General features: G+C 35.5%; 1 protein-coding gene across 1 annotated transcript in view; it reads right to left on the bottom strand.

Moving 5' to 3' along the window:
- Positions 1-21,789, bottom strand: part of LOC122806206 — a 330,963-nt gene extending 309,174 nt beyond the window's left edge. The window contains exon 1 of the mRNA XM_044076434.1: positions 21,659-21,789. Coding sequence (XP_043932369.1) covers positions 21,659-21,789 — 131 coding nt within the window. The remainder of the gene's footprint in view (positions 1-21,658) is intronic.
- Between the last annotated feature and the right edge of the window lie 2,498 nt (positions 21,790-24,287).

Here is a 24,287-nt window from a genome sequence, read left to right as displayed (position 1 = left end):
ACAACTGAAATGTCAGAAGTCATTTGGTATCATTCCGTATTGCCAACTGTCAAGACTGTAAGCATCCCCTGTATGAATACACTGTGCGTTCATACGTATGTGTTCGACCTTAATACTACAGATCGTGGTACAGTGCAGATCAGGAAATATACCCTTTTCCCCACTGTAGTGCGATCTTGGAGTTGGAATATGTAATCTGCAGGGGGTGTGAGGGTTGCAGTGGGGCTTGCACTCCTGCAAAATAGTTGTCATGTGATGTGCAGTGCCAGACTGTAGTCTACAGATGTTAACAAAGGTCAAATTCGCAACAGGAAGTGTGTTTGCAACATTCTGACCTTTTTGACATTCTGATTCGAATATGTGAGTCGATCTTTGTGGTAGGAATTTATTTTGACATTTGACTATTTGCTAGTAAACCTATATATATATATATATATATATATATATATATATATATATATATATATATATGTGTGTGTATGTATATATATATATATATATATATATATATATATATATATATTTATTTATTTATATATATCATTTTTATGTAGAGCAGAAAAGAAGTTTATGGTTATTGTAGACTGAAACAGTTGCAGCTGCCAGGGATATACAAAGAGAGAGATGTAAAAAAAAAAAAGTGTAGGACAAGATGACTAAATCGAACGAACGAATGAATGATCTGAAAAAGGGGGTGATGGATAGTAAGAAAGGTTATAACTCAGAATTGGAAGAATGAATGTATACCCTCCTTCAAAGAATTTATAAATATTGCAACTGAAGTCTATCACCTGGAAATCATTACAATTAAGTCAAGAACAACCAGGATTACCTCTTGCTGCAGTGCATAGACAAAACTTAGTGATCTGCCTGACAAGCACAAATAACTGCATTTTAGATTTAATGTAATGTATAATAACTTGAATGAATTAATGGTTTATGGACACTCCTGTAAATAGTTGTTTTTTTCTTTTATGTGTGAGGTTTAGTTGAAAAAATTTTTCAATTATTATGTTCACAGAACTCTGACTAAATATTATTGTGATTATTTTACAAATTGAAAAGCCAATAAAAACTTAAAAGAAAGGGGGGGGTGATTGAAGGGGTTTGCATGAGGTAGATAATTAGGCTAGAAAATTAGATTGGGTTGTTATGACAGTGCCAGACACGAGACTTTTCATTTAAAGATGTGTACTGGGGGAGTTAAAAAGGAGGCAAGTGCTTCAAAATAAGAACCAGTTTCAGATAAGGGGATAAGCAGCAACACATGTCAAAACTCTGGCTAACAGTCTGTAGCTGAAACAGCTGGCTGGAACAAATAAACAGTATGGCAGAATTAGCCACTTATACCACAATTACATACATTTTTTAAATACAAGGAATGCCTTAGAATATGTTTTAATGAAATTAAAATTATCTGAACTTCTAACATCATAGATAAAGGACAGAATTCCACAGGCAAGGAATTCAGTGGCTTAAAGATAAAACCCCAATAACTGTTGTGTGACCTGTAATATTGTAGGCAATAGCTTTGACAGAGCAAAGCTTCCTTGCAAGTATGTGCCAGGCCAGTACATTTGAGAGGGCTGGGCACTGACTATGACTGAAAAAAAAGATAAAAGTATTAGTAAAAGTAAAAAAATAAGAGATTCTGTTGGGTAGTTTAAGTCGCTGTAGAAGGCAACTTTGTTGGTTTTGAAAAAGTGGGCTTGTACCAAACCTGTCCTATTATGTGATGATGTGAGCAATGTTTTCAAGTCTTTGCTGACTCAGGTTTGCCAAGGCTGTAGAACCATAAAGAGGTTTAGTAGAAGCATAATTTGGGATTGAGCTGTTCTTGGCACTGGCAGTTACAAGTGTTCTAGTGTAGAACAGAAAACTCTGTAGATGTTTCTACAGTTCATTTGCCATGTGCATCAAAACAAAAGCTAGGGCTTATTCCTTAGTTACTCCCAAATTTTTAACAATAGGCATGGTCTCATTGGGTGGTCTATCATCCATTGTGATCAACACTAGACCATTTGTCTTTCTGTGTTATTTCATAGTCTAAGGGCATCGGTTTGTTTTTAGTTTGATTTAGAACATAACAAGGACTGTTTAAACAACTTTGTAGGGTGCTGAGGTGTACTGAGGTTGTATTCTTTGGAAATGATGTTTTAGTCATTGCCTGAAATGAAGAATGGCACATCTCCAACATACTGAAAAAATATTTCATAGTTGAATCATATATTCTCTTCATAAATAATGAAGTGCATCAGTTCCAGCACTGACCCCTGTGGGACCACTCATCTGACTCTTTTAGGAGAAGAAGTAACAATGTATTGCTTGTTTTCAATCTAATTAAGGAACCAATGAATGACTTAAAAAAGAATACAAGTGGAAAAGATTTTTATTATAAAGAGGGAGTGATGCAGTGCTCTTTGTTAAAGTAAATCATTAGATAGTCATTAAGGTTCTGTCTGCAACTTGACCTGAACAGAAGCTATGATGCTTGCCAGACAAGTCAGTTTTGCTGGTTATATGGTCTGAAAATTATTTATAGATATCTCTTCATAGGATTTTGACAAGAGGACATAGACTACTTACATAGTTGCTAACTTGTAGGTCTCCTTTATAGAAGACCACCACAGCAAATATACTTCTGCAGATTAGGACAGTATATTCAGCATGATTTCTGCTTATTAGCATTCAGATCGACTAGTCAAATGTACTGGTAGCAAGATGCCAACAAATTGCTTGAAGGCCATCAGAAAAGGTAAACTTTATTACTACTTAAATAAGGAGTCTGAAATTTAAAAGATGTAGGAATGACAATTTTTGGAATTTTTGTTGCTTGAATATTACATTTGTGCTATCACAGTACCTTGTGCAACTACTGTTATACAATCCATGAAGCATTTGCTAAAACATTCTGTGGTATATAAGAGTTTGAGTGAGGATATGGATTATGCACTTTTTTGGAGTTCAAAATTATCAATAATTATATTCCTTTCCAGAAGATTCTATGGTCACTATGCATTGTAGTTTGTATATAATTTAAGTATTTGCTTTTGGTTGCCTGTTTATGACTGCACACCTGTTTTTAAGTGTTATAGGATATAGGATGAGAATGGATAATTAGTCTTATGTTATTCCATGCAGAGTCTCTGTAACAAATATCCAACTAGACTTCTGAAGTGATCCAGAGTCATGAGGTGCTTTGCAGTTTGACCTTCCTTTGTGCCTATGCTGTCACAGCTCCGTTTTGGATTTTGCAGAAATATACTCGGTTACTAACCGAGTACATTTCTGCAGATTGCACTAGTCTTGCACGGCCAGTTTCAAGCTTCCTGGATCACAGATTCACCTCATTTGCATGGATTTCTCCTGCAAATGGGGTGATTTGCATATAGGGGCTTACTCCGTGCAGGACTAGTGCAGGAGCGCTCGTGCACGCCCCTGCAGGCTGTTTCTGGATCGCACGGCAGACATATTGTCTGCTAGAGCTCCTGCATTAATCCTGCACGCCATGCAAGGCATGCAGAATCTGGGGGTTTGCCTGAGTATGCATATAATAGTCCTCACTGACATATTTTGCAGTAATTAGTGACCTGCAGGAAATCTTCTAGATTACTATGCATACATTTTAGTGTCATAAGACAACTGCATACAGGTTTTACAAGGATGCTATATTATTGCTGTATTTTTCTCACAGTGATACTTTGTAGGGCATTGTTAATTTATATGTTTATTTGCAACTGTTTACTGGGATGGTCTGATAGCAGTTATTGGTTTCTTTGAGCAGTGTCCCAGGAGAAAACTTCCATAGAATAAGGAAAGGACAAACTAATTATATACAAAATAAAGGGTACACAAGTATGACAGAAAAACGTTTTCTGCAAAGAAAATTTTGTGACAAGTTTCATAGAACAAATGATAGACACCATTAGATTACATGGTCTAATAACATAATCCAAACATGTATATACAGGAAAAATTCTTAGACCCCAGTGTGTTATTTCTCAGTACATCTTCTAGCAGAAACCTTTTTTATAACAAAAATTATATATGTGTTTTTTTCAAAAGCTGTTTGGTCAGATGTCATTAAATTGTTGCTGATATTGTCTCATGCATATGTGCTGTCTAAATTTACAAAAATTAAGGCAAGTGGAAAAGTAGTTTAGCCCTTATTATGTTTTAGCTTTTACCCTTCTTTGAACATTGCTGTTATCATTCACTGGCTTTATCTTCTAACTATTGACCCTTGCTATTTAAACACCTATGAGCTGAAGCCCTTGGCCTCCTTTCTGGTAGCTTAATTAAACCCTCAAAACAATTATATTACATTCTAGACAGATGAGACTATCATTTTAGGTACCATTATATAGAACTCCCCTTCTTCATCCTCATTTCAAGCCATTGGGGTTCACTTTCCCCTCCTTAACGTATCTCCATCACAGTAAAGTGATTAGCTGTACCTAGTACCAATGCCTAGAGTGCCAGCATCCTCACTACATCCCAAATGACCTGAGTTTAGTTAGTGGCATGAGTGTTGTAGGAGCGGGGTATGTAGGAAAGAAGTTTCACCCATGATCTGACACATTCCTGGTGATATGGGATGATGACATAATTTTACAACAATGGGGGGGGTTGGAGCTAAATTATATTAGATGAGGTTGTACGTGCGTTCATTTAAGACATTCATAAACTTCTGAAGCATGCAGGGCAGCATATATGATGTTGACAGCTGCTCCAATCCAAACCAGTATTTTATTTATTAAGAATGCTACATACCTCAGTTTCAGTCATAGCAGTTTTACTTAATAAACAGATGCTGCTGTTCCTCCTACTCTGTTTGTTATCCAAATCCTCCAATAAGAGATATTTTGTTATTTCTTCAACTTCTTTACATAAAAAGAATATTAAAGATCAATTGTTAGCATGAGCTTACTGCCTTTTACCTCAAGTGTCTCTGCTGATATTGTAGGTATCTTCTACTATATATATATATATATATATATATATATATATATATATATATATGTATATTTATATATATGTGTGTGTGTGTGTGTGTGTGTGTGTGTGTGTGTGTGCATTGTTATGTTCTTGTGGTAATACCAGTTATATTACATATTTACAGTATGCTCCTGCTAATGTTTATGCTGTCTGTACTTTATAACTTGGACTGTATAATTTGTGCCTTGAGCAAAGCAATGTCTGAAACCAGTCCCTTTTGACCACTGCATTATCCCAGCCAGTAAATTATAAAGAAACAAGAAGTAAATAAGCAAATAAAATTAAGTTACTGTATTGTGCCACTTTGCTTACCTTAGAGTTCCTTATGTGAACAAGACTTCTTGTTCCTGACAAGGAGTTTTATTTTCGCCTGGATGACATGGAAAACATTTTTAAAAATCCTCTGTTTATTACATAATCTCTTTCCCTTCCTTCTTTCTAAATTACCTCCCTTTCCCCCAGCTCTGACTTCAGACTAATCACTACCACACACAACTCTGTTTACTCTTTCTTCTCAAATGTACTCACTTCTTTATTGCTCAGCTTTCAGCTCTTTACAACAAATTCTTCTGCCAAAGCTCTAGCAGCTACCCTTTTAATGTAAAACAACCTCTCTTTCCCTCCCTCTCTCCCCTTCAATTATATTTTCATTCATATCATAACATGTTTTATTCATTTTCCCTCTTAACTAGTTCAGTATATTTCAAGGTTCTGTTCATCCTATCTGTCTGCACAATCTCTTTCTCTCTCTTCTTTCCATCAGATTGTCTACTCACATTTGACGGTAGCTCCTGATTCCTAACTTGTTTTACTTATCTTTCTAAAACATAATTAAGGTTCTGTTCCTCCCCTCTGTCAGCACAATATTTCTCTTCCATTAGATTCCTTTTCCACAGGTAATGACAGCTCCTGTTTACTCATTGTTGGACATCACTTCCTATACAACTTTCCAGGAATCTCTCCTGTTTTCATATGTTTTGATTTTTTCACAAATAATGTCCTTTCTACCACCCTTATCATGCTGGTGTCTAGCCATCCCTCCCTCTATTGTCTTTCTTTGTTTCTAATCCCTTAATGGATGCCCTAGTCCTGACTATCAGAAATATAACATTTAAGTGTGATGATAGGAGCAAAAACTAAGGAAGGAGATGTGCAACTTCCCTCCAAACTGTGGTTATCCAAACAGCTTTCTTACTTTTACCTAGAAAATCCACTTCTACTAATTTAATAATGCAACAAATATTAGACCTTATCTATATGGTACAAAATAACTCACTACATTATTTTTTAAAAGGCACTATCTTCTATTCAAATTAAACTACTAGTAAAGGCTGGTAACCTTCACCTCAGTCTAGTATTACAATGTTCTGATTAAGTCTGATATTGATAAGATAAAACTACTTAACACAATAACATTTTGCTCTGTGTTTGAGAGTATTCATATTCATGCTAGAATGCTCCTAGCAAATATGAAATCATTCACTTTAATTAATTTAAGAAATAAAGCACAATCAAGTGATGCCTATTTAGAGATAAACAGACTGCATATTATTACAGTTGCAGAATCTAGTCCAAAACCACATAAAAATGATTCTGAAGTGTGCTTGCCAGGATATGTTATCGGCAGTGAGAACTGACATCATAAGGCAGCTGTGGAGTTGAGCCAACTGGGAAATCTCATCATTCAGACAGCCTTAAAGAGCAGTTTGATTTTTTTCCCACTGGCCCTAACAGTAAGTGCATTCAAGCAAGCCACTGGGGAGGGGATGGGAAATTGGCCTCCAGCAAAGGACATTTTTTACTGAAAGGGGTTTTCCCTCCAAACAGCCTGCCCATTCCCCATAGTATAAGTGGAGGTCTCACCAGTCTCTACCAGGGAGACTGCATGACCCTGCCTACCCCAGTGTACACAAATTTCCACCTTCCCCTTAGAGAGGATAGAAGTCCACACTCATTCACTCCTCCCCCACACCTGTTTTTTCCTGTTCCAGAGCCGCTAAATGAAACCCATCACCTGGGTCATGGTCAGGGCTCTATCTGTGTCCACCACAGAGCCAGACTAGCTGTGGAGTTGATATTTCTATTACTGCCCTTCTCCGTTCTTGTCCAGAGCTAACCTTACACTACTGGTATTAAAACAACACTAGTTATTCAGTGCTTCTGGAGACAAATAAATTAGAGTCAGCTAATATAAGTGCAAGAACCAAAGGAGTGACCCATGGAGCTGTGATGCTGTAAAAGGGAATGTCGAGGAATATATTCTAATTCCAAGACTGCAGCAACTTGGAGTATTCTCCTACTCTGAGCCGGAGTGATATTGGCATTAGTATATATAGTTTAGAGAGTTATGAGAGGCACAGCCCTCCACATCACTGGCTGCAGGGAGGCGGAGGCCTCCTGAAAAAATGTTTTCATCTGCTGACAGTAGGTTTTGTAATTTATTATTTTAGAGTTCAATTTAGTGTTTAGTTTTTCATTATATGGTGTGTCAGTTCTTGCTTTTACGATAGGGAGCCAAATTAGAATTTGCTGTTCTTGTCTATATGAAAAAATACACTTGTTCTCTTTTTTCAGGTAATAGTGGAATAAATGTGCAAGTGCGGAATAAGGAGAGTTATAATCATGGTTGACTTCAGTACACATTGGAAATACCAGTATAGTAACTATGGTGCAGATGCATTTGATCACTTTTTTTTTCAGCATTCATTATTCTTTCTATCAGAGGAGACAAAAAAAAAAAAATAGGACAGCACTTCAGACAAATTTCTAACAAGGATTTCTAATAACACTTTAACAGCTGATATCATGCTAAATATACTCAAAGACCAGGCTCTTTTTTAGCTATCTGAAATTATGCCAGCATTCTCATGTACCCTGAAGCAATCTGGATTATAAACATTATGAATTTATAAATCAAGACAGTCAAACAACTACTGTAAGATTTTAGCTGGGTAGTTCTAAGCTAAATTTTCTATGTGGATGATGCTGTTGATAGTTTCATTAGTACTTTTGTCAAGATTTTAAACTCATAGGCACAAAGGAAGGTCAAACTGCAAAGCACCTCATGACTCTGGATCACTTCAGAAGTCTAGTTGGATATTTGTTACAGAGACTCTGCATGGAATAACATAAGACTAATTATCCATTCTCATCCTATATCCTATAACACTTAAAAACAGGTGTGCAGTCATAAACAGGCAACCAAAAGCAAATACTTAAATTATATACAAACTACAATGCATAGTGACCATAGAATCTTCTGGAAAGGAATATAATTATTGATAATTTTGAACTCCAAAAAAGTGCATAATCCATATCCTCACTCAAACTCTTATATACCACAGAATGTTTTAGCAAATGCTTCATGGATTGTATAACAGTAGTTGCACAAGGTACTGTGATAGCACAAATGTAATATTCAAGCAACAAAAATTCCAAAAATTGTCATTCCTACATCTTTTTAAATTTCAGACTCCTTATTTAAGTAGTAATAAAGTTTACCTTTTCTGATGGCCTTCAAGCAATTTGTTGGCATCTTGCTACCAGTACATTTGACTAGTCGATCTGAATGCGAATAAGCAGAAATCATGCTGAATATACTGTCCTAATCTGCAGAAGTATATTTGCTGTGGTGGTCTTCTATAAAGGAGACCTACAAGTTAGCAACTATGTAAGTAGTCTATGTCCTCTTGTCAAAATCCTATGAAGAGATATCTATAAATAATTTTCAGACCATATAACCAGCAAAACTGACTTGTCTGGCAAGCATCATAGCTTCTGTTCAGGTCAAGTTGCAGACAGAACCTTAATGACTATCTAATGATTTACTTTAACAAAGAGCACTGCATCACTCCCTCTTTATAATAAAAATCTTTTCCACTTGTATTCTTTTTTAAGTCATTCATTGGTTCATTAATTAGATTGAAAACAAGCAATACATTGTTACTTCTTCTCCTAAAAGAGTCAGATGAGTGGTCCCACAGGGGTCAGTGCTGGAACTGATGCACTTCATTATTTATGAAGAGAATATATGATTCAACTATGAAATATTTTTTCAGTATGTTGGAGATGTGCCATTCTTCATTCCAGGCAATGACTAAAACATCATTTCCAAAGAATACAACCTCAGTACACCTCAGCACCCTACAAAGTTGTTTAAACAGTCCTTGTTATGTTCTAAATCAAACTAAAAACAAACCGATGCCCTTAGACTATGAAATAACACAGAAAGACAAATGGTCTAGTGTTTTTTTTTTTCAAAACAAGTTTATTGTTTTAACATATAAGAGAAATATCATAACAATTTTATACAGATAATTAAAAATAGGTATTATTATAATATTCAACAAAACAACTAAAGTATTTACAAAGACATCCACTACAATCAGATCAATTAAACTAAAATACTGTGCTATTGAAATTAGAATTTTTTTAACAAATTTTGTAAATTATCCCATACAATAAAATGTGATGTTTTTCTAGTTGTTCTCATTCTAATTGTGCTTATTTCCATATGACACATTATATTCATAACATTTTAAATTCATTGAACGAAGGAGGTGTATCTGAAATCCAATTTTTAGTTATTATTTTCCTAGCCACTGCTAGGATAGACCATAACAAGGGAAGCTTAATCTTTTTAACACATTGAGGTACAGGTGTGTTGAATAATATAAGAGACTTAGAAATAATGAAATTATCTGTAAAAAGAGCCTGCAAAATTCATTAATTGACTTCCAGTATTCTTTCAACTTCATACAGTCATAAAACATATGAGCCCAGTCAGCATTAATTTCTACATTACATCTCTTACATAGATTATCTTTATTATTAATTTTATTCATCATCAAAGGTGTATAAAAAGATCTATGTAAAAATTTCCATGTATAAAGTCTCCAGACAATGGAAGATGTAGTTCTATAAGCAGATTCCAATATATATTGTTTATCTTGTTGAGTTGGTGGGTCCCCATTAATAGAGGTGAAATAATTCCAGTATGAATCTACATTGTAAAAAGTTTCTTGTCTGATAATTTTATGTATATATGAAAGTTTACCTTTATCAGAAACTTTATGCTGTAAATTTATTATCAAGTAATCAATCAGTTTTGGAATAGATTCTTTAACTGTTCTAGACATTAGATCTATTATATCAATAAGATGTTGTCTAAAGATCTGAACCTCTAATCAGCAAGTTTCTCTTAGATCAAATTCTTGTTTTAAGAAATCTAGATTTTTTTAACTTTATTATCAGATATCAGCTGATACCAGTACTTTAGATTATTATCTATAGCTAAATGAGCTCCTTCAGAAGTAGATGACATAAGCATACCCTGAGTATAAATTATAGGGAATACAATAAAATTCCATTCCCTATACTTAGGGTGCATGAATATAAAGTTACGATAACTAATAATAATATTTAATGGGTAACAGACCATATGTTTAGGTGTAATAGGTGAAGTACAAAATTCCTTTAGCAACCACAACATGGAGTTATTTATAATCATATTTTTATGTGTTAAGGAGATTTTCATGAAGTGCATACTAATTAGCTCCCAATAATCTTTCCATTTTGCGACATATGACCGATCTATTAATAAAGTAATAACTTTTATAATAGAAGAGATAATATATAAATTAAAGTCTGGAAAAGAAATACCCTTGAGACCAGCTATTAGTATGTTTCTTTAATGCAATCCTAGGTCTATTAGGTGCCCATAAGAAATTTAACATTAGTGTATTCAGTTTCTTGATAGTTATTTTTGTAGGTGAAAGTATTATTGATTGTATTAAGTATAAAATCTTGGGGAATATTATCATTTTAATAATTGTAAGTCTCTCTTCCATAGTAAAAAACATATTATTCCAGGTATTAAAAGATTTTGTATATTAAGAAAACAGGTATTATAGTTATTATATATAATAGATTTAATATCTTTAGATAGTATTATACCTAAATAAGTTATCTGACCTGAGTTGGGTACATATTTAGTAAAATCACTAATGAGAGTATTTTTTCGTGTATATATAGGTAGTATTTTAGTTTTTCTTCATTGAATATTAAACCAGAAATACTTTTAAAATTCATCATTTTATCAAATAAAGACTGCATAGAAGAATTAGATCCTGCTGATGTAATTAGAACATCATCTGCAAAAGTTGAATTTTGATGTTGTATTTTCTTCTATTTCAAAACCCTCTATGTCAGTACTGTTTCTAATCAAATTAGCCCAAGGCTCCATTACTAAAGTGAATAATAGTGGAGAAAGTGGACATCCTTGCTTTGTACCTTTAAGAATGGGTATTTTTTGTGAAACATATGTTCCTACCTTAATATAAGCCAGCGTTCCTTTGTATAAATGCTCAATTAAATTTACAAATGCATCAGAGAAATTTGTGCATTTCAGTAAGGTAAACAGATAGTCCTAACTTACTGAATCAAATGCTGAACCTATATCAAGACTAATAAGTGTTAAATCTTTCTTTTTCCTATTTGCAAAATCAATTAATGTTAAAGTTCTTCTTATATTATCAAAAGTATTTCTATTTACAATGAAGCCCGTCTGATCTATGTCTATAATGCCGGGGATAATTGTCTTCAATCTATCAGCAAAAATACTCATAAACATTTTATAATCAACATTAAGTAATGAGATGGGTCGATATGAAGAACATCTAGTTGGATCTTTATTAGGTTTTAAAATTGGTGAAATAAATGTATATTGCCAAGATGGGGGGGGTTATTAACTCAGTTTGGGCCAGAATAAAACCTTATGTATTAATGAATATGTAGTTTTAGAAAGGATTTTATATATCTCTGGTATAATACCATCATTACCCGGTGCTTTGTTTGATTTAAGCTTATTTATTTGTGTAATAACTTCTGTATATGAAATACTCTTGTCCAATAGTTTAATCTGTTGTTTATTAAGCTTTTTATTCATGTTTGTGGTTATAAACTCCTTTATTTTATCTTTAGGTTCCATGTTAATGTTGTTATGGTTAATCTTGTGAAAGTGATTTCTAAATTCATCCAGTATTTCTGGTATACTAGAAACATTCTTCTTTTCCTTAGAGAAAAGATTTCTTTGATATGGTTTTGTTTATTCAATCTTTTGTTTTATTTTTAAGTCTATGTAAGTATTTGGGGCTTATTGAATAAGACAAAACTTGTATTTCTCTAAAGTTATTTTAACTTTATGAGTTAAAATTTCTTTGTATTTCTCATTTAGTTTGTTTATTTCTTCAATAACTTTCTTGTCCATAATATTTTCTTTATTATTATGTTCATAAGAGTCTAGTTTACTTTGAATATCTAACAATTCCTTATCCCAAGATTTCCTTTTGTTATTATACCATCTGATACTTTGTCCATATAGATATGATTTTAAGGCATCCCAAACATAGACAATGGAGACTTCAGGAGTATTATTTATGTCTAGAAAATGTTGTACTTCTGAAAGTATATATTCTTTATAGTCTTTTAGCTGAGTTAAGTATGCTGGTATCCTTTTGATCTGAACATTATGAGTATTTTTATCATGAATTCAAAAACAATTGAGTTATGATCAGATATAGGACATGAAATGATTTTGGAATTAATTAAATCTGTTACCATCTGGTTAGAAATAAAGACCCTATCTATTTTTTGAATAAGTTTTGTATCTGTTAGAAAAAAAGGTGTATGGTAATGATTTTGACTCTATCTGATTATTAATATCATTCAAATGATAAGAATTAGCAAAATCATTTAAATGTTTTGCATTAGATGTAATTCTTCTTTTCTTTATAGTGGTAGTATCACTTTCATGTAGTATACAATTAAAATCACCAGCTAAAATAATATCCCCTACAGAGAATGATATGATCTTATCAATATGATGTTTCACTGTATTAATACCAATTCCAGGTATCCAATATACATTAATTAAAGTGTAAGTCTTCCCATTAATTTGTATTGTATCCATACAAAACATTCCTTTGTCATCCTGATAAGACTTAATGGTTTTAGGAATGGGCATACTTTTATTCCATAAAATAGCCACTCCTCTTTTTTTCTGAGTGTGCTCTGAACTAACCAATACTGTATACTTATTATTGGCTAGTTTATCAATATCTTTTTTCAAGAGATGGGTTTCTTGCAGGAAGACTAGATTGGCCTTGTGTAGATTAATGTATCTTATTAGGCTTGCCCTTTTACACGGATTATTCAATCCATTAATGTTTAAAGAAATTCCTTTTAAAGATGTCATTTGGCATTTTTAAAACTCAAGAATCTTATGATCGAAATAACAAATAACAAGATAAATAATGTTACATCTCCTCTTTTAGGTGTACCTTTAAATATAGCTGTATTTATTAAATCTCTTATGGGATTTTGTATAGGATTCAATTTTGTTTGTAGTGACAATGAGTGTACAAAATATATTGTGGATGTCAAAACTATATACATATAACAATGAACAAGTGAAAATAATGTAAGGATTAAACCTTGCATCCCGCCTGGAGTTGAAAACTCCAACTTAGAGCAGTATTTACTACTCAAGTTAACCCCCTACCCTAAGCAGCAGTACCTCAGCTACCACCTTATCAATTTAATACTAGTTATATTTAACTGAGGTTAACAGTTTTCAATTCAATTATCTATCAAGACAAAACTACACATTTGGTAAAAAAGCATCATATAAACTAAAATAAAACTTTTTTTTTTTTTTTTTTTTTTTTTTTTTTTTTTTTTTAAAAACTGTTCATACTATTATATAGATCTTTGTAATATATAACACTTGTATTCTAATAGCATTCAAATAATCTTAATGTTAGAAATCAAGAGGAGAGAAAATTATGTTCTAACATTCATTTAAATCAAAAACTTTGGCTAATATGATTCAGACATTACATGCATTAAGATGCATCTATTTTCTGTCATGTGAATTCTATCAACAGCTTCCAAAAAAATCTTGAATTGTTTGTATATGAGCATTTACTTAAACTCATTATTGTCAATAGAGTAAAATATTGTATTCATAAAATTATTATAAATCATATTGCATAGTTATGCAGATTCTCAGAAACACCTCGTTATTACCTAAAAAAAAAGCCATCACACACATAAACACAGACACACACACATACATACACACACACACATATACACACACACACACACACACACACACACACACACACACACACACACACACACACACACACACACACACACACACATACATATACACATACACATATATACATACATACAGACACACACACACACACACACACACACACACACACACACACACACACATACACATATATATATATATATATATCTGATCTCACTGAGTTGTGTCTTTGTAGAGCACTATCCTACTTGCTGTCCCTAGAATAAATCTGTCTGCTTTATACAAAATAATGCACAGCAAACACATATTAGTAACCAGATTTTACAATCATACTAACCTACTGCTTTAAAATATATCACATGACATTTCTTCCAGAATAGAGTTATAAGATTATTTATGCTTGTCAATCAGATGAATTAAATGAGTTATAGTAAAGTATATGTTTGGGACACAAGTTTTAACACAGATTATTATGCTACTGTTAAGTAGATTTTCAAAAACATTTAAATAAATGTTTCATTTTCTATGCCTTCTAAAATAAGATATTTACTTGCTACAAGAAACTACATCATCTAAACTCATCATAACTGACACATTTTATGAATAGAGTATTTTTCCTGAATCTGTGGTGTGTCAGTGTGATAACCTTGTCAATGTTTATACTAACTGCTTTCAGTTTCTCTGTGAAAATTCTGTGAGTGAAGCTTCTGAGGAAACTCATGGACACTGTGCAAGAGACAGCCCACATCCCAGATTGTCTCCCTTAACATTTTGGCGGGAAACTTATTAAAACTTGTGGCAAACATTCATTTTGTCAATAGAGTAAAATATTGTATTCATAGAAATTATTATAAATCATATTGGATAGTTATGCAGATTCTCAGAAAAAAAGCCATCACACTCACACACACACACACATACATACACACACACACACACACACACACACACACACACACATATATATATATATATATATATATATATATATATATATATATATATATATATATATCTGATCTCACTGAGTTGTGTCTTTGTAGAGCACTATCCTACTTGCTGTCCCTAGAATAAATCTGTCTGCTTTATACAAAATAATGCACAGCAAACACATATTGGTAACCAGATTTTACAATCATGCTAACCTACTGCTTTAAAATATATCACATGACATTTCTTCCAGAATAGAGTTATAAGATTATTTATGTTTGTCAATCAGATGAATTAAATGAGTTATAGTAAAGTATATGTTTGGAACACAAATTTTTAACACAGATTATTATGCTGCTGTTAAGTAGATTTTCAAAAACATTTAAATAAATGTTTCATTTTTATGCCTTCTAAAATAAGACATTTACTTACTACAAGAAACTACATCATTTAAACTCATTATAACTGACATATTTTATGAACAGAGTATTTTCCTGAATCTGTGGTGTGTCAGTGTGATAACCTTGTCAATGTTTATACTAACTGCTTTCAGTTTCTCTGTGAGAATTCTGTGATTTGAAGATTCTGAGGTAACTCAAGGACATTGTGCATAAGACAGCCCACATCCCAGATTGTCTCTCTTAACATTTTGGTGGGAAACTTATTAAAACTAGTGACAAACATTCATTTAGCAGTGTAAATGCATCTAAACATGACAGAACCTCCACAATGTATTCCACAGATCATCACAGCCTCTATGCAAGTGAAATTAAACTCAAAATTACCAACAAGCAATAAAACTCAGCATTCTTCTCCCAACTCAATTTTCATACAAATCCTATTATTCACTGTGCCCACACAGTCAAAAGCATTTCTATATATTAATAAAGAAAAGAAAAAGAGAGTAGAAAATAAAAGGGAGTGAGGCAGAAATAAAAAAATGTAAGAGAAAGTTGTAAGAGGAAGCATGCCAGTGACCAAGTATAAGGCCAATGGCATTGCAAACAGCCTAAACAATTAAAAAAACAACTTTTATTTTTTTTGGCCGATCTCGGCTGTTTAAGCGTAGGGCAGCGGTGAGCAAACGGGATCGGGGGGGAAATAATAAAATAAACCTAAAATAAGCATTCTAACTAAAATCACTATTCTGCCATGAAGGTCAATGGCAGGCAGAAGACAACATGGCCAGTGAGTAGTGGTTGCTAAGGGGGGATGCTCAGTGTGAGACATGTAGCTATGCATTAGCAGGCATTAGCAGGCAATCCTATACAAATGAGGGGAATAATAGTGAATCCCAGTTTTCCCCAGCATGCTAGTCAGGTCTCAACAGTGTAAGAGTAGGAATAGCCTGGTGCAAGCCTAGGAGTTAGCTGACATCACGGGGGGGTGGTGTCAGGCATACTGTAAGCAGATTGGAGCCCTGTGGCTCGGGTTTGCTCCTAGCTTAGCACAGCTAAGCAAGGGGGTGTGTCTGAATCTCCCTAGCACTCTTTACATTGCCTAAGCGTGTGTGAGCACCGTGCACTGGGTTTTAAAGGAAGGAAAAAAAAGGTAAACCAGGAAATAGCAGCAATGTGCACATGGAACACTCTGCTTGTGCGGTCCACCCCGGGCTTAAACAGGAAGGCAATGGGAAGGGAAAACAGCAGTAGGAAGGTAACCAAGGAGAACTAACATAGCTGGCAGGTGAACTCTATCAGAATCAGCCAATTACTCAGGCAGCAGATCAGACCAGCCCAGAACACTACTATAAACTATGCAAAGACCTTCCCCTCTGGTTTTTCCCATACTCTACACCACCGGTGTATACAAGCGGGGGAACTTTTAACAAACAAAACTACAAAATGAGAGGGGCTGCAGCAGGCAATATAGAACAACATGTGCAAGAGGCTGAGGGTGGTGAGGATGTGAATGTTGCCAATCAACCCACAGTGAGGAGACAGAGAAGAGTATACAGATCCAGGGTAACCTACCAGGGGCTACATGAGCTGGAGATAGTGGAGCACTATAGGGTGGACATGGACCTCCTACAGCAAATTGTTGAGCTGTGCCAGCCACTCCTGACACACTGAACTGATTGAGGGGAACCCATCCCAGTAGATACCATGGTATGTGTAGGCCTAGGAATACTAGTCACAGGTACCTCTCAAAGCTCAACTGGGGATATCACGGGGATCTCACAGGCATCAGCATACAGAGTATTCCACCAGTTCCTGGATGCCATGTCAGCACATGCCAGTGAGCACATATATTTCCTCAACACCCGTGAGGTGTTGGCCAGCAATATTTGTCTCTTCCACCAAATAGCAGAATACCCTGAGGTATTGGGTGCTATAGACTGCACTCACATATTCATCAAAGCACCACCCGGTAATCAGTGTAGGGCCTACATCAACTGCAGGGGCCTCCCCTCCATCAACTGCCAGGTCATGTGCGATGCCCAGGGCATTATAATGAATGTGTGTGCTGGCTGCCCTAGAAGCTATCACGATTCCAACATTTGGCATCTGACGCAGCTGTACCAGAGATTTGCCAATGGGGACATCCCCTATAGTTACCTAGTGGGGGATGCTGGTTACACAGTGGAGCCGTGGCTGATGACACCCATTAGAAATGCACACCCACCTGAACAAGAATGTCATAATGAGGCACACACACAGACCAGACTTATAATAGAGCATGTGCTTGGGATGCTCAAGTCATGATTCCATTGTCTGGACACATCTGGAGGAGCCTTGCAGTACTCACTGGCTACATGTACCCAGATTGTTATGGTATGTGCCATAATACACAATATGATTCTGCGGAAACAGCTGCTGTAGGAACAGCACGAGGCAGGGCCACACAGCCCCCCCCCCCAACCACCAATGCTATGGCCTGCACAGGCACAGAGTCACTCAGAGGAGGAACAACCTGAGCCTGCCCCAGCAGGTAGATGGAGGCATGCCCAGTATGCCCAGGCCATGAGAAAGAGACAATGCATAGCACATACACTGCCACAGTAGGGACCCAGGGAATGACACCTCTCCCTGACTCACACATACAGTAAAAGGGATGCTAAACATGACACTACCTGTGCTCAACCATGAATAGGGGGTGTACTATGTGCATCTGACATAGCAGCCCTCCAGCACCCTCCTCAATCCTGGCACATCCACAAGGTAAGTCAATCAACCTACCAACTGCCAAATGGAGTAGAATGTGTCTTTACCTGTATCTATGGTATGGATGTGAACACGCAAGGGAATTAGGTGTCTGAATGTTATGGCATCAGATAGTAGACACCCATAGTGACACCATGACATCTGTAACACATACTGGAGTCACCATAGTAGCCAGTACTACACAGGGTGACAAATCTCACTGCAGGAAATGAGCTGGGTGACATGTGTGTCCATATGATTCACACATACCAGTCAGGGAGGTTCACATACCCAACATTCTCAGCCAGCAGAACAGGTGTAGACAAAACCAAACAGAGCCTGTGCTATGGCCTCTGAATGATGCCTATGGGTAACCTCTCCCCCAGGCCTACACAGACAGACTACAGCATGTCAGGCAGTGGGATGTTAGTTCTGAAGTGTAGGAAGTCAGACACTAATATGTAGGACAACCAAAGCTAAGACCTGTAGTACACTGATATGCCTCTAGTCAGCATGATAGGTTAGAATACAGAATGAAATGGAGTACCTGACATACCAGTATAGTCATAGCGAATGTGTGCATATGTAGATATGTAGAAACAGTAAGGTGTGCCCCCCAATCATGTGTAGAAATGTAGTAACAGTCAGGTGTGCCCCTCCCCCAATCCTGTATAGACATGTAAAAACTGTCAGGTGTGTCCCCCACAATCTTATGTAGAAATGTAGTAAAAGTTAGGAGTGCCACCCCACCATGCCTATGTAGACATGCGGAAACAGACAGGTCTGCCCCTTCCTCCAATCCAGTGTAGAAATGTAGTGACACTCAGGTGTGCCCCCCAATCCTGTGTAGAAATGTAGTAACATGTATGAGTAGGTATAATACGAGTGGAGCACAGATGGCCAGAGGTGGCCAAGGTAGCAGGATAGGTTTTAGCATATGCACAATATGCAGGTCTCTGGGTGTTAGGATGGTGTGTGTTTCATAATGTGTGAGAGTGGTCAGTATGTATGCATGTTGAGGTAAGACCTGGTGGTCATTGCCTACTACTGTTGATAACAGGGACAAGCCCTCATGACTGCAGTGCCAAAGACAATCCCCACCAGTATAATACATGCTAGCAGTAAGCCATTGTAAATGTATGGTGGTAATATGTGTCACCATCTGAAAGACTGACATGGCATGGCTGTTGGGCTATATATACAAGCGGTACACAGAGGAAAGTACCCCAGATATACAGTATATATTGTGTCACTGTTAAATGGTGACACCCTTGAATTTGTACATATCGGTATGCATCACAGTAACAGGACCTGTAGTAGGGGATACCGGTGATGTCTGCCTGAACACCTGCAGATCACAAAGAAGTTATTACTGATGTATTGGGAATCAGCTGATATACTTGCACATACCAGCATAACTGTAATGCCAAACCAAGAAAAACGAGCAGGAAACCAACCAGCCAAAGGAAAAATGTCAAGTAGACTCCAAGAAATAGCGTAGTAAAACTCTTTAATAACCGCTTTCGTCCAAGGACTTCTTCAGAATACCAAATCTTAAAAAAACAAGCATTAAATACCTTCCAATGAATAATTAAACAATTAATCAATTAGTAAAAATACTCATCATTAATTAAAAAAACATTACTTGAAAAAGGAAGAAAAATGGTCTTTGTCAATGCCTAATTTACTATTTTTTAAAAAACATTTAATGTTAACAGACTCATTTAAGCCAGGATGTTTGTCAGCCCTTAATTTAATTTGCCATAATGTCTCCCTTTGCTCAACGAAATTTTTAAAGTCACCACCTCTAATGTCTGGTTTCACAACCTCAATAATGGTAAATAAAATTTTTTTAAAATTGTTACAAGCCAGAGAATGTTTGTACAAGGCACTTGTTTCATCATGGATTTTGATATTATATATGTGTTCTCGAATACGAGTTTTAGGCTCCTGGTGGTCATTCCAACATAAAAGCTGGGCAGGTACTGCATAAACTAACATAAATAACCCCTTTAGTACAGCAATTGACATGTTCAGGCACCTGAAAAGTCTGGTCAAAACCCTCAATAACAATAACTGGTCCTTTGGCTATGTACCTGCACATATTACAGTTGTTACAAACGAACATGCCTTTCCTCGTAGTCTCATTGGTCACTTGTTTAGATGTGTTATTTTCCAAGGCTTTCTTAGTGTTATAAGTATTCCTAAACACAAAGCTAGGCTTATTATCTAATACCTTGGAAATATCATGATTTCCTTGTAAAATCTTCCAATTCTTTTCCAAAATGTGTCTAATACCACTACCATCAATACTCATGTCCAGAGAACAAACACATTTATTGAAACTGTTGGCCACTCCAGAATTATTGTAGGGAAATACCATATTATTTGATTTGTTGTAACTCAATATTGCTGGATAATATGTTGATCGTTTATCCAAAATCTCCTTAACGGTGACATTTAGCAACTCTAAAGGGTACCCCCTTTCCTGAAACATGTGCTTAATAAATTCAATCTCATCAATAAGGTCTTTTCGTTCGATGTCATTCTACATGCCCTGATAAATTGCCCCTTAGGAATGTTCTTGATGGTATGTCTAGGGTGGGCACTAAGAAAGTGAACGTAACTGTTCGTAAAAGTCTCTTTACGATAGATTTTACTATTAAATCTCATTTCCAAATGATCCCACCAAAACAAAATATCCAAAAAATTAATAACTAAACCGGAGCAGCCCAAAGTAAATTTCAAAAAACTACCTGATTCATTCATTTCAGTGAGAAATTGATCTACTGTCTGCTTATTGCCCTCAATAATAAAAATTAAATCATCAACAAACCTAAGGTACAACAAAATTTGAAATTTGGTTTTTAATAAACTTAAAAAAACCTCTTCCCACCAAACCATCACTAAGTTAGCGTACGATGGTGCAGCCGATGACCCCATAGCTACACCTCGTTTTTGCCTGTAAAACTTGTCTCCAAATAAAAAATAATTGTTGTCTAACAGAATATCTAAAAACCTGCAGATGGTAGAAATCTGCCCTGTACTATATTCGCTGTTGTTACACAAAAAAGTGCGAATGGCTTCAACCCCCTCTTCATGGGGGATACAGGTAAATAAAGAAACAACATCTACAGTAAAAATGATGTGTTTGTCCGAATTAAAAACACCCGTAGTGGCAAATTGGTTTAATTTATCAAGAAAATGCCAAGAGTCTTTAAGGAAAGAATTCTGTTTAGACACAAGAGGACCTAATGTAGCATCCAATACCAATGAAATTCCCTCTGTGATAGAGTGTGGGGAAGATACTATCATGGGCGAAAGGTGGATCAGTGCAACTTTTATGTGTTTTGGGAATACCAAAAGAACCCTATTCTGGGGTTCTCAGTTACACAAAATTCATATCGTCCAAATCAATTTAGTTGGACATTAAAGCTTCATACAAAATGAATGTATTAACCTTTGTTTTCTTTTGATATCATATAAGGTTGTAACCTCATATTCGTCCTGATTTTCCAACAGTTCCATCATTTTTAAATGGTAGGACTCTTGTGACATAATGACAATGTTACCACCCTTGTCACTCCTCATGAATCTAAGTGTTCTATTTTTCTGACATAATTCATTGAAAGCTTTCCTCTCCTTAAAAGTTAAATTGTGTCGATATCTACCTTTGTTGCCTCTATTACCTAACAAACCCTCCAATTCCTGCAAACATGTTTCTTCAAAACTTTGATGGTATGAACCAAGGGGATTGTATGTGGAATGTTTTTAAGTGCATTGCTATTAATAGGAATGTCATGTAAGATGTAAGATAAATTCAGTTTTCTAACAAATTTTTAATATCAATGACAGTCCTGCCAAAATCTGCCTTGTTAGTAGGTACAAAATTCAAACCTAAACGTAACACATTAAGTTCATCAATGGTAAAAGCAACATCGGTAAGATTAATAATGTCGAAACAATCAGTTTGTCTAATTAAATCTCGTCCCCTGACGAGTTCGAACCTAGGAATGTCCTGCTCCTGGTGAAAACAGTTTTCTTTGTCGCTGTGTTCTTTTTCCCTAAAAATTGGGATTGTTAGATGATGCTAAAGAAACCCCGTCACCAGACTTGAAACAAGTGTCACTGTTCTTAGATTTGGACTGTTCCGTGTCAACGTCAGTATTGTCCGTATTGATAACACTATCGGACTGTCCCATTCCTTCCACTGAAGCAAAACCTTCACTAGCATCAATGGCAGTAACAAGATTGGGAGGTTCAGTGACCTTTTTCCAGTTAAAATTAGAACCAGAACCATGGTAGTGTTCATTTTTCCTGTTAACAACGGAACCAAAGTTCCGTTTGTTAGCATTTGAAAATGTTGACACCTTCCCAGTATAATCCCTATTGCCAGGTACGAAATAACTGTACGCAGAATTAGTTTTGTAAGCGGTGATATCCCGCTGTAACTTAGCGTACTTTCTGTTCGTAATTTCTATTGAGTGCTTGTCAACTTCTTCTAGCACAACTTTACAAAAATCAGTCTGGCTTTTATCACAACATCTTATTTCATTTTCCAACTGGCTGATTTCTTCTTTCAAAAAAGACATTTTGATAGAGTTATTATCAATAAGTAACCTCAGAAAAGACATACCTGCCTCGTTAAAAAACGAAACCAATTTATCAAACATAGCATCGCCAACCTGTACGCCGTTAGGGCATTTGAAAAATCTTAGCCCTTTCGGCATAATCCTTAGCTGGATACAACGCTCGAAGTAACAGTTCTCGACAGTTAAAGAGCGAAACCTCTTTAACAGTTTAGTTAGTACTTCACGTTTTTCGTTAATTTCCTCTTCCTGATGAAAGTTATGGTTGGAAAATTTAACAAAAGGATTGTTAAACGGTTTCAGCAGAGAATTTACCCCGGAATCAAGGACCCGTGGTTGACGAGATGTGCATACGTTGTCGTGGTCGGTGCTTCTCACGTTAGTAGATACGTTGTGAGGTTCTACCTCAATAACAGTATCCAGTTCCTTAAAGGAGCCACTCGGGCTATAGGCATTCGCCACTTCGGAAGATGAAACAGTAGCTTTCGCTACAAGGAACTTTAAAGACTTTTGAATGTCAACAAGCGTAGAAATTAACAAACTATTAACATCCTTGTTGGAATCACATCCAGGAATTGGATATGTACTCATATTTAACAATTGCTCGTCAATTTCCTCCTCCATAGTGGTAAACAGAAAAACTCAGTCAAAAAACCACGTAGTAAACCAAACCAAGAAAAACGAGCAGGAAACCAACCAGCCAAAGGAAAAATGTCAAGTAGACTCCAAGAAATAGCGTAGTAAAACTCTTTAATAACCGCTTTAGTCAAGGACTTCTTCAGAATACCAAATCTTAAAAAAACAAGCATTAAATACCTTCCAATGAATAATTAAACAATTAATCAATTAGTAAAAATACTCATCATTAATTAAAAAAACATTACTTGAAAAAGGAAGAAAAATGGTCTTTGTCAATGCCTAATTTACTATTTTTTAAAAAACATTTAATGTTAACAGACTCATTTAAGCCAGGATGTTTGTCAGCCCTTAATTTAATTTGCCATAATGTCTCCCTTTGCTCAACGAAATTTTTAAAGTCACCACCTCTAATGTCTGGTTTCACAACCTCAATAATGGTAAATAAAATTTTTTAAAATTGTTACAAGCCAGAGAATGTTTGTACAAGGCACTTGTTTCATCATGGATTTTGATATTATATATGTGTTCTCGAATACGAGTTTTTAGGCTCCTGGTGGTCATTCCAACATAAAAAGCTGGGCAGGTACTGCATAAACTAACATAAATAACCCCTTTAGTACAGCAATTGACATGTTCAGGCACCTGAAAAGTCTGGTCAAAACCCTCAATAACAATAACTGGTCCTTTGGCTATGTACCTGCACATATTACAGTTGTTACAAACGAACATGCCTTTCCTCGTAGTCTCATTGGTCACTTGTTTAGATGTGTTATTTTCCAAGGCTTTCTTAGTGTTATAAGTATTCCTAAACACAAAGCTAGGCTTATTATCTAATACCTTGGAAATATCATGATTTCCTTG

Source organism: Protopterus annectens, chromosome 7.part0, assembly GCF_019279795.1.
Source record: "Protopterus annectens isolate FY-2018-M chromosome 7.part0, PAN1.0, whole genome shotgun sequence".
In the NCBI taxonomy this organism is placed as follows: domain Eukaryota; kingdom Metazoa; phylum Chordata; order Ceratodontiformes; family Protopteridae; genus Protopterus; species Protopterus annectens.
This window is presented reverse-complemented; position numbering and strand designations above follow the sequence as displayed.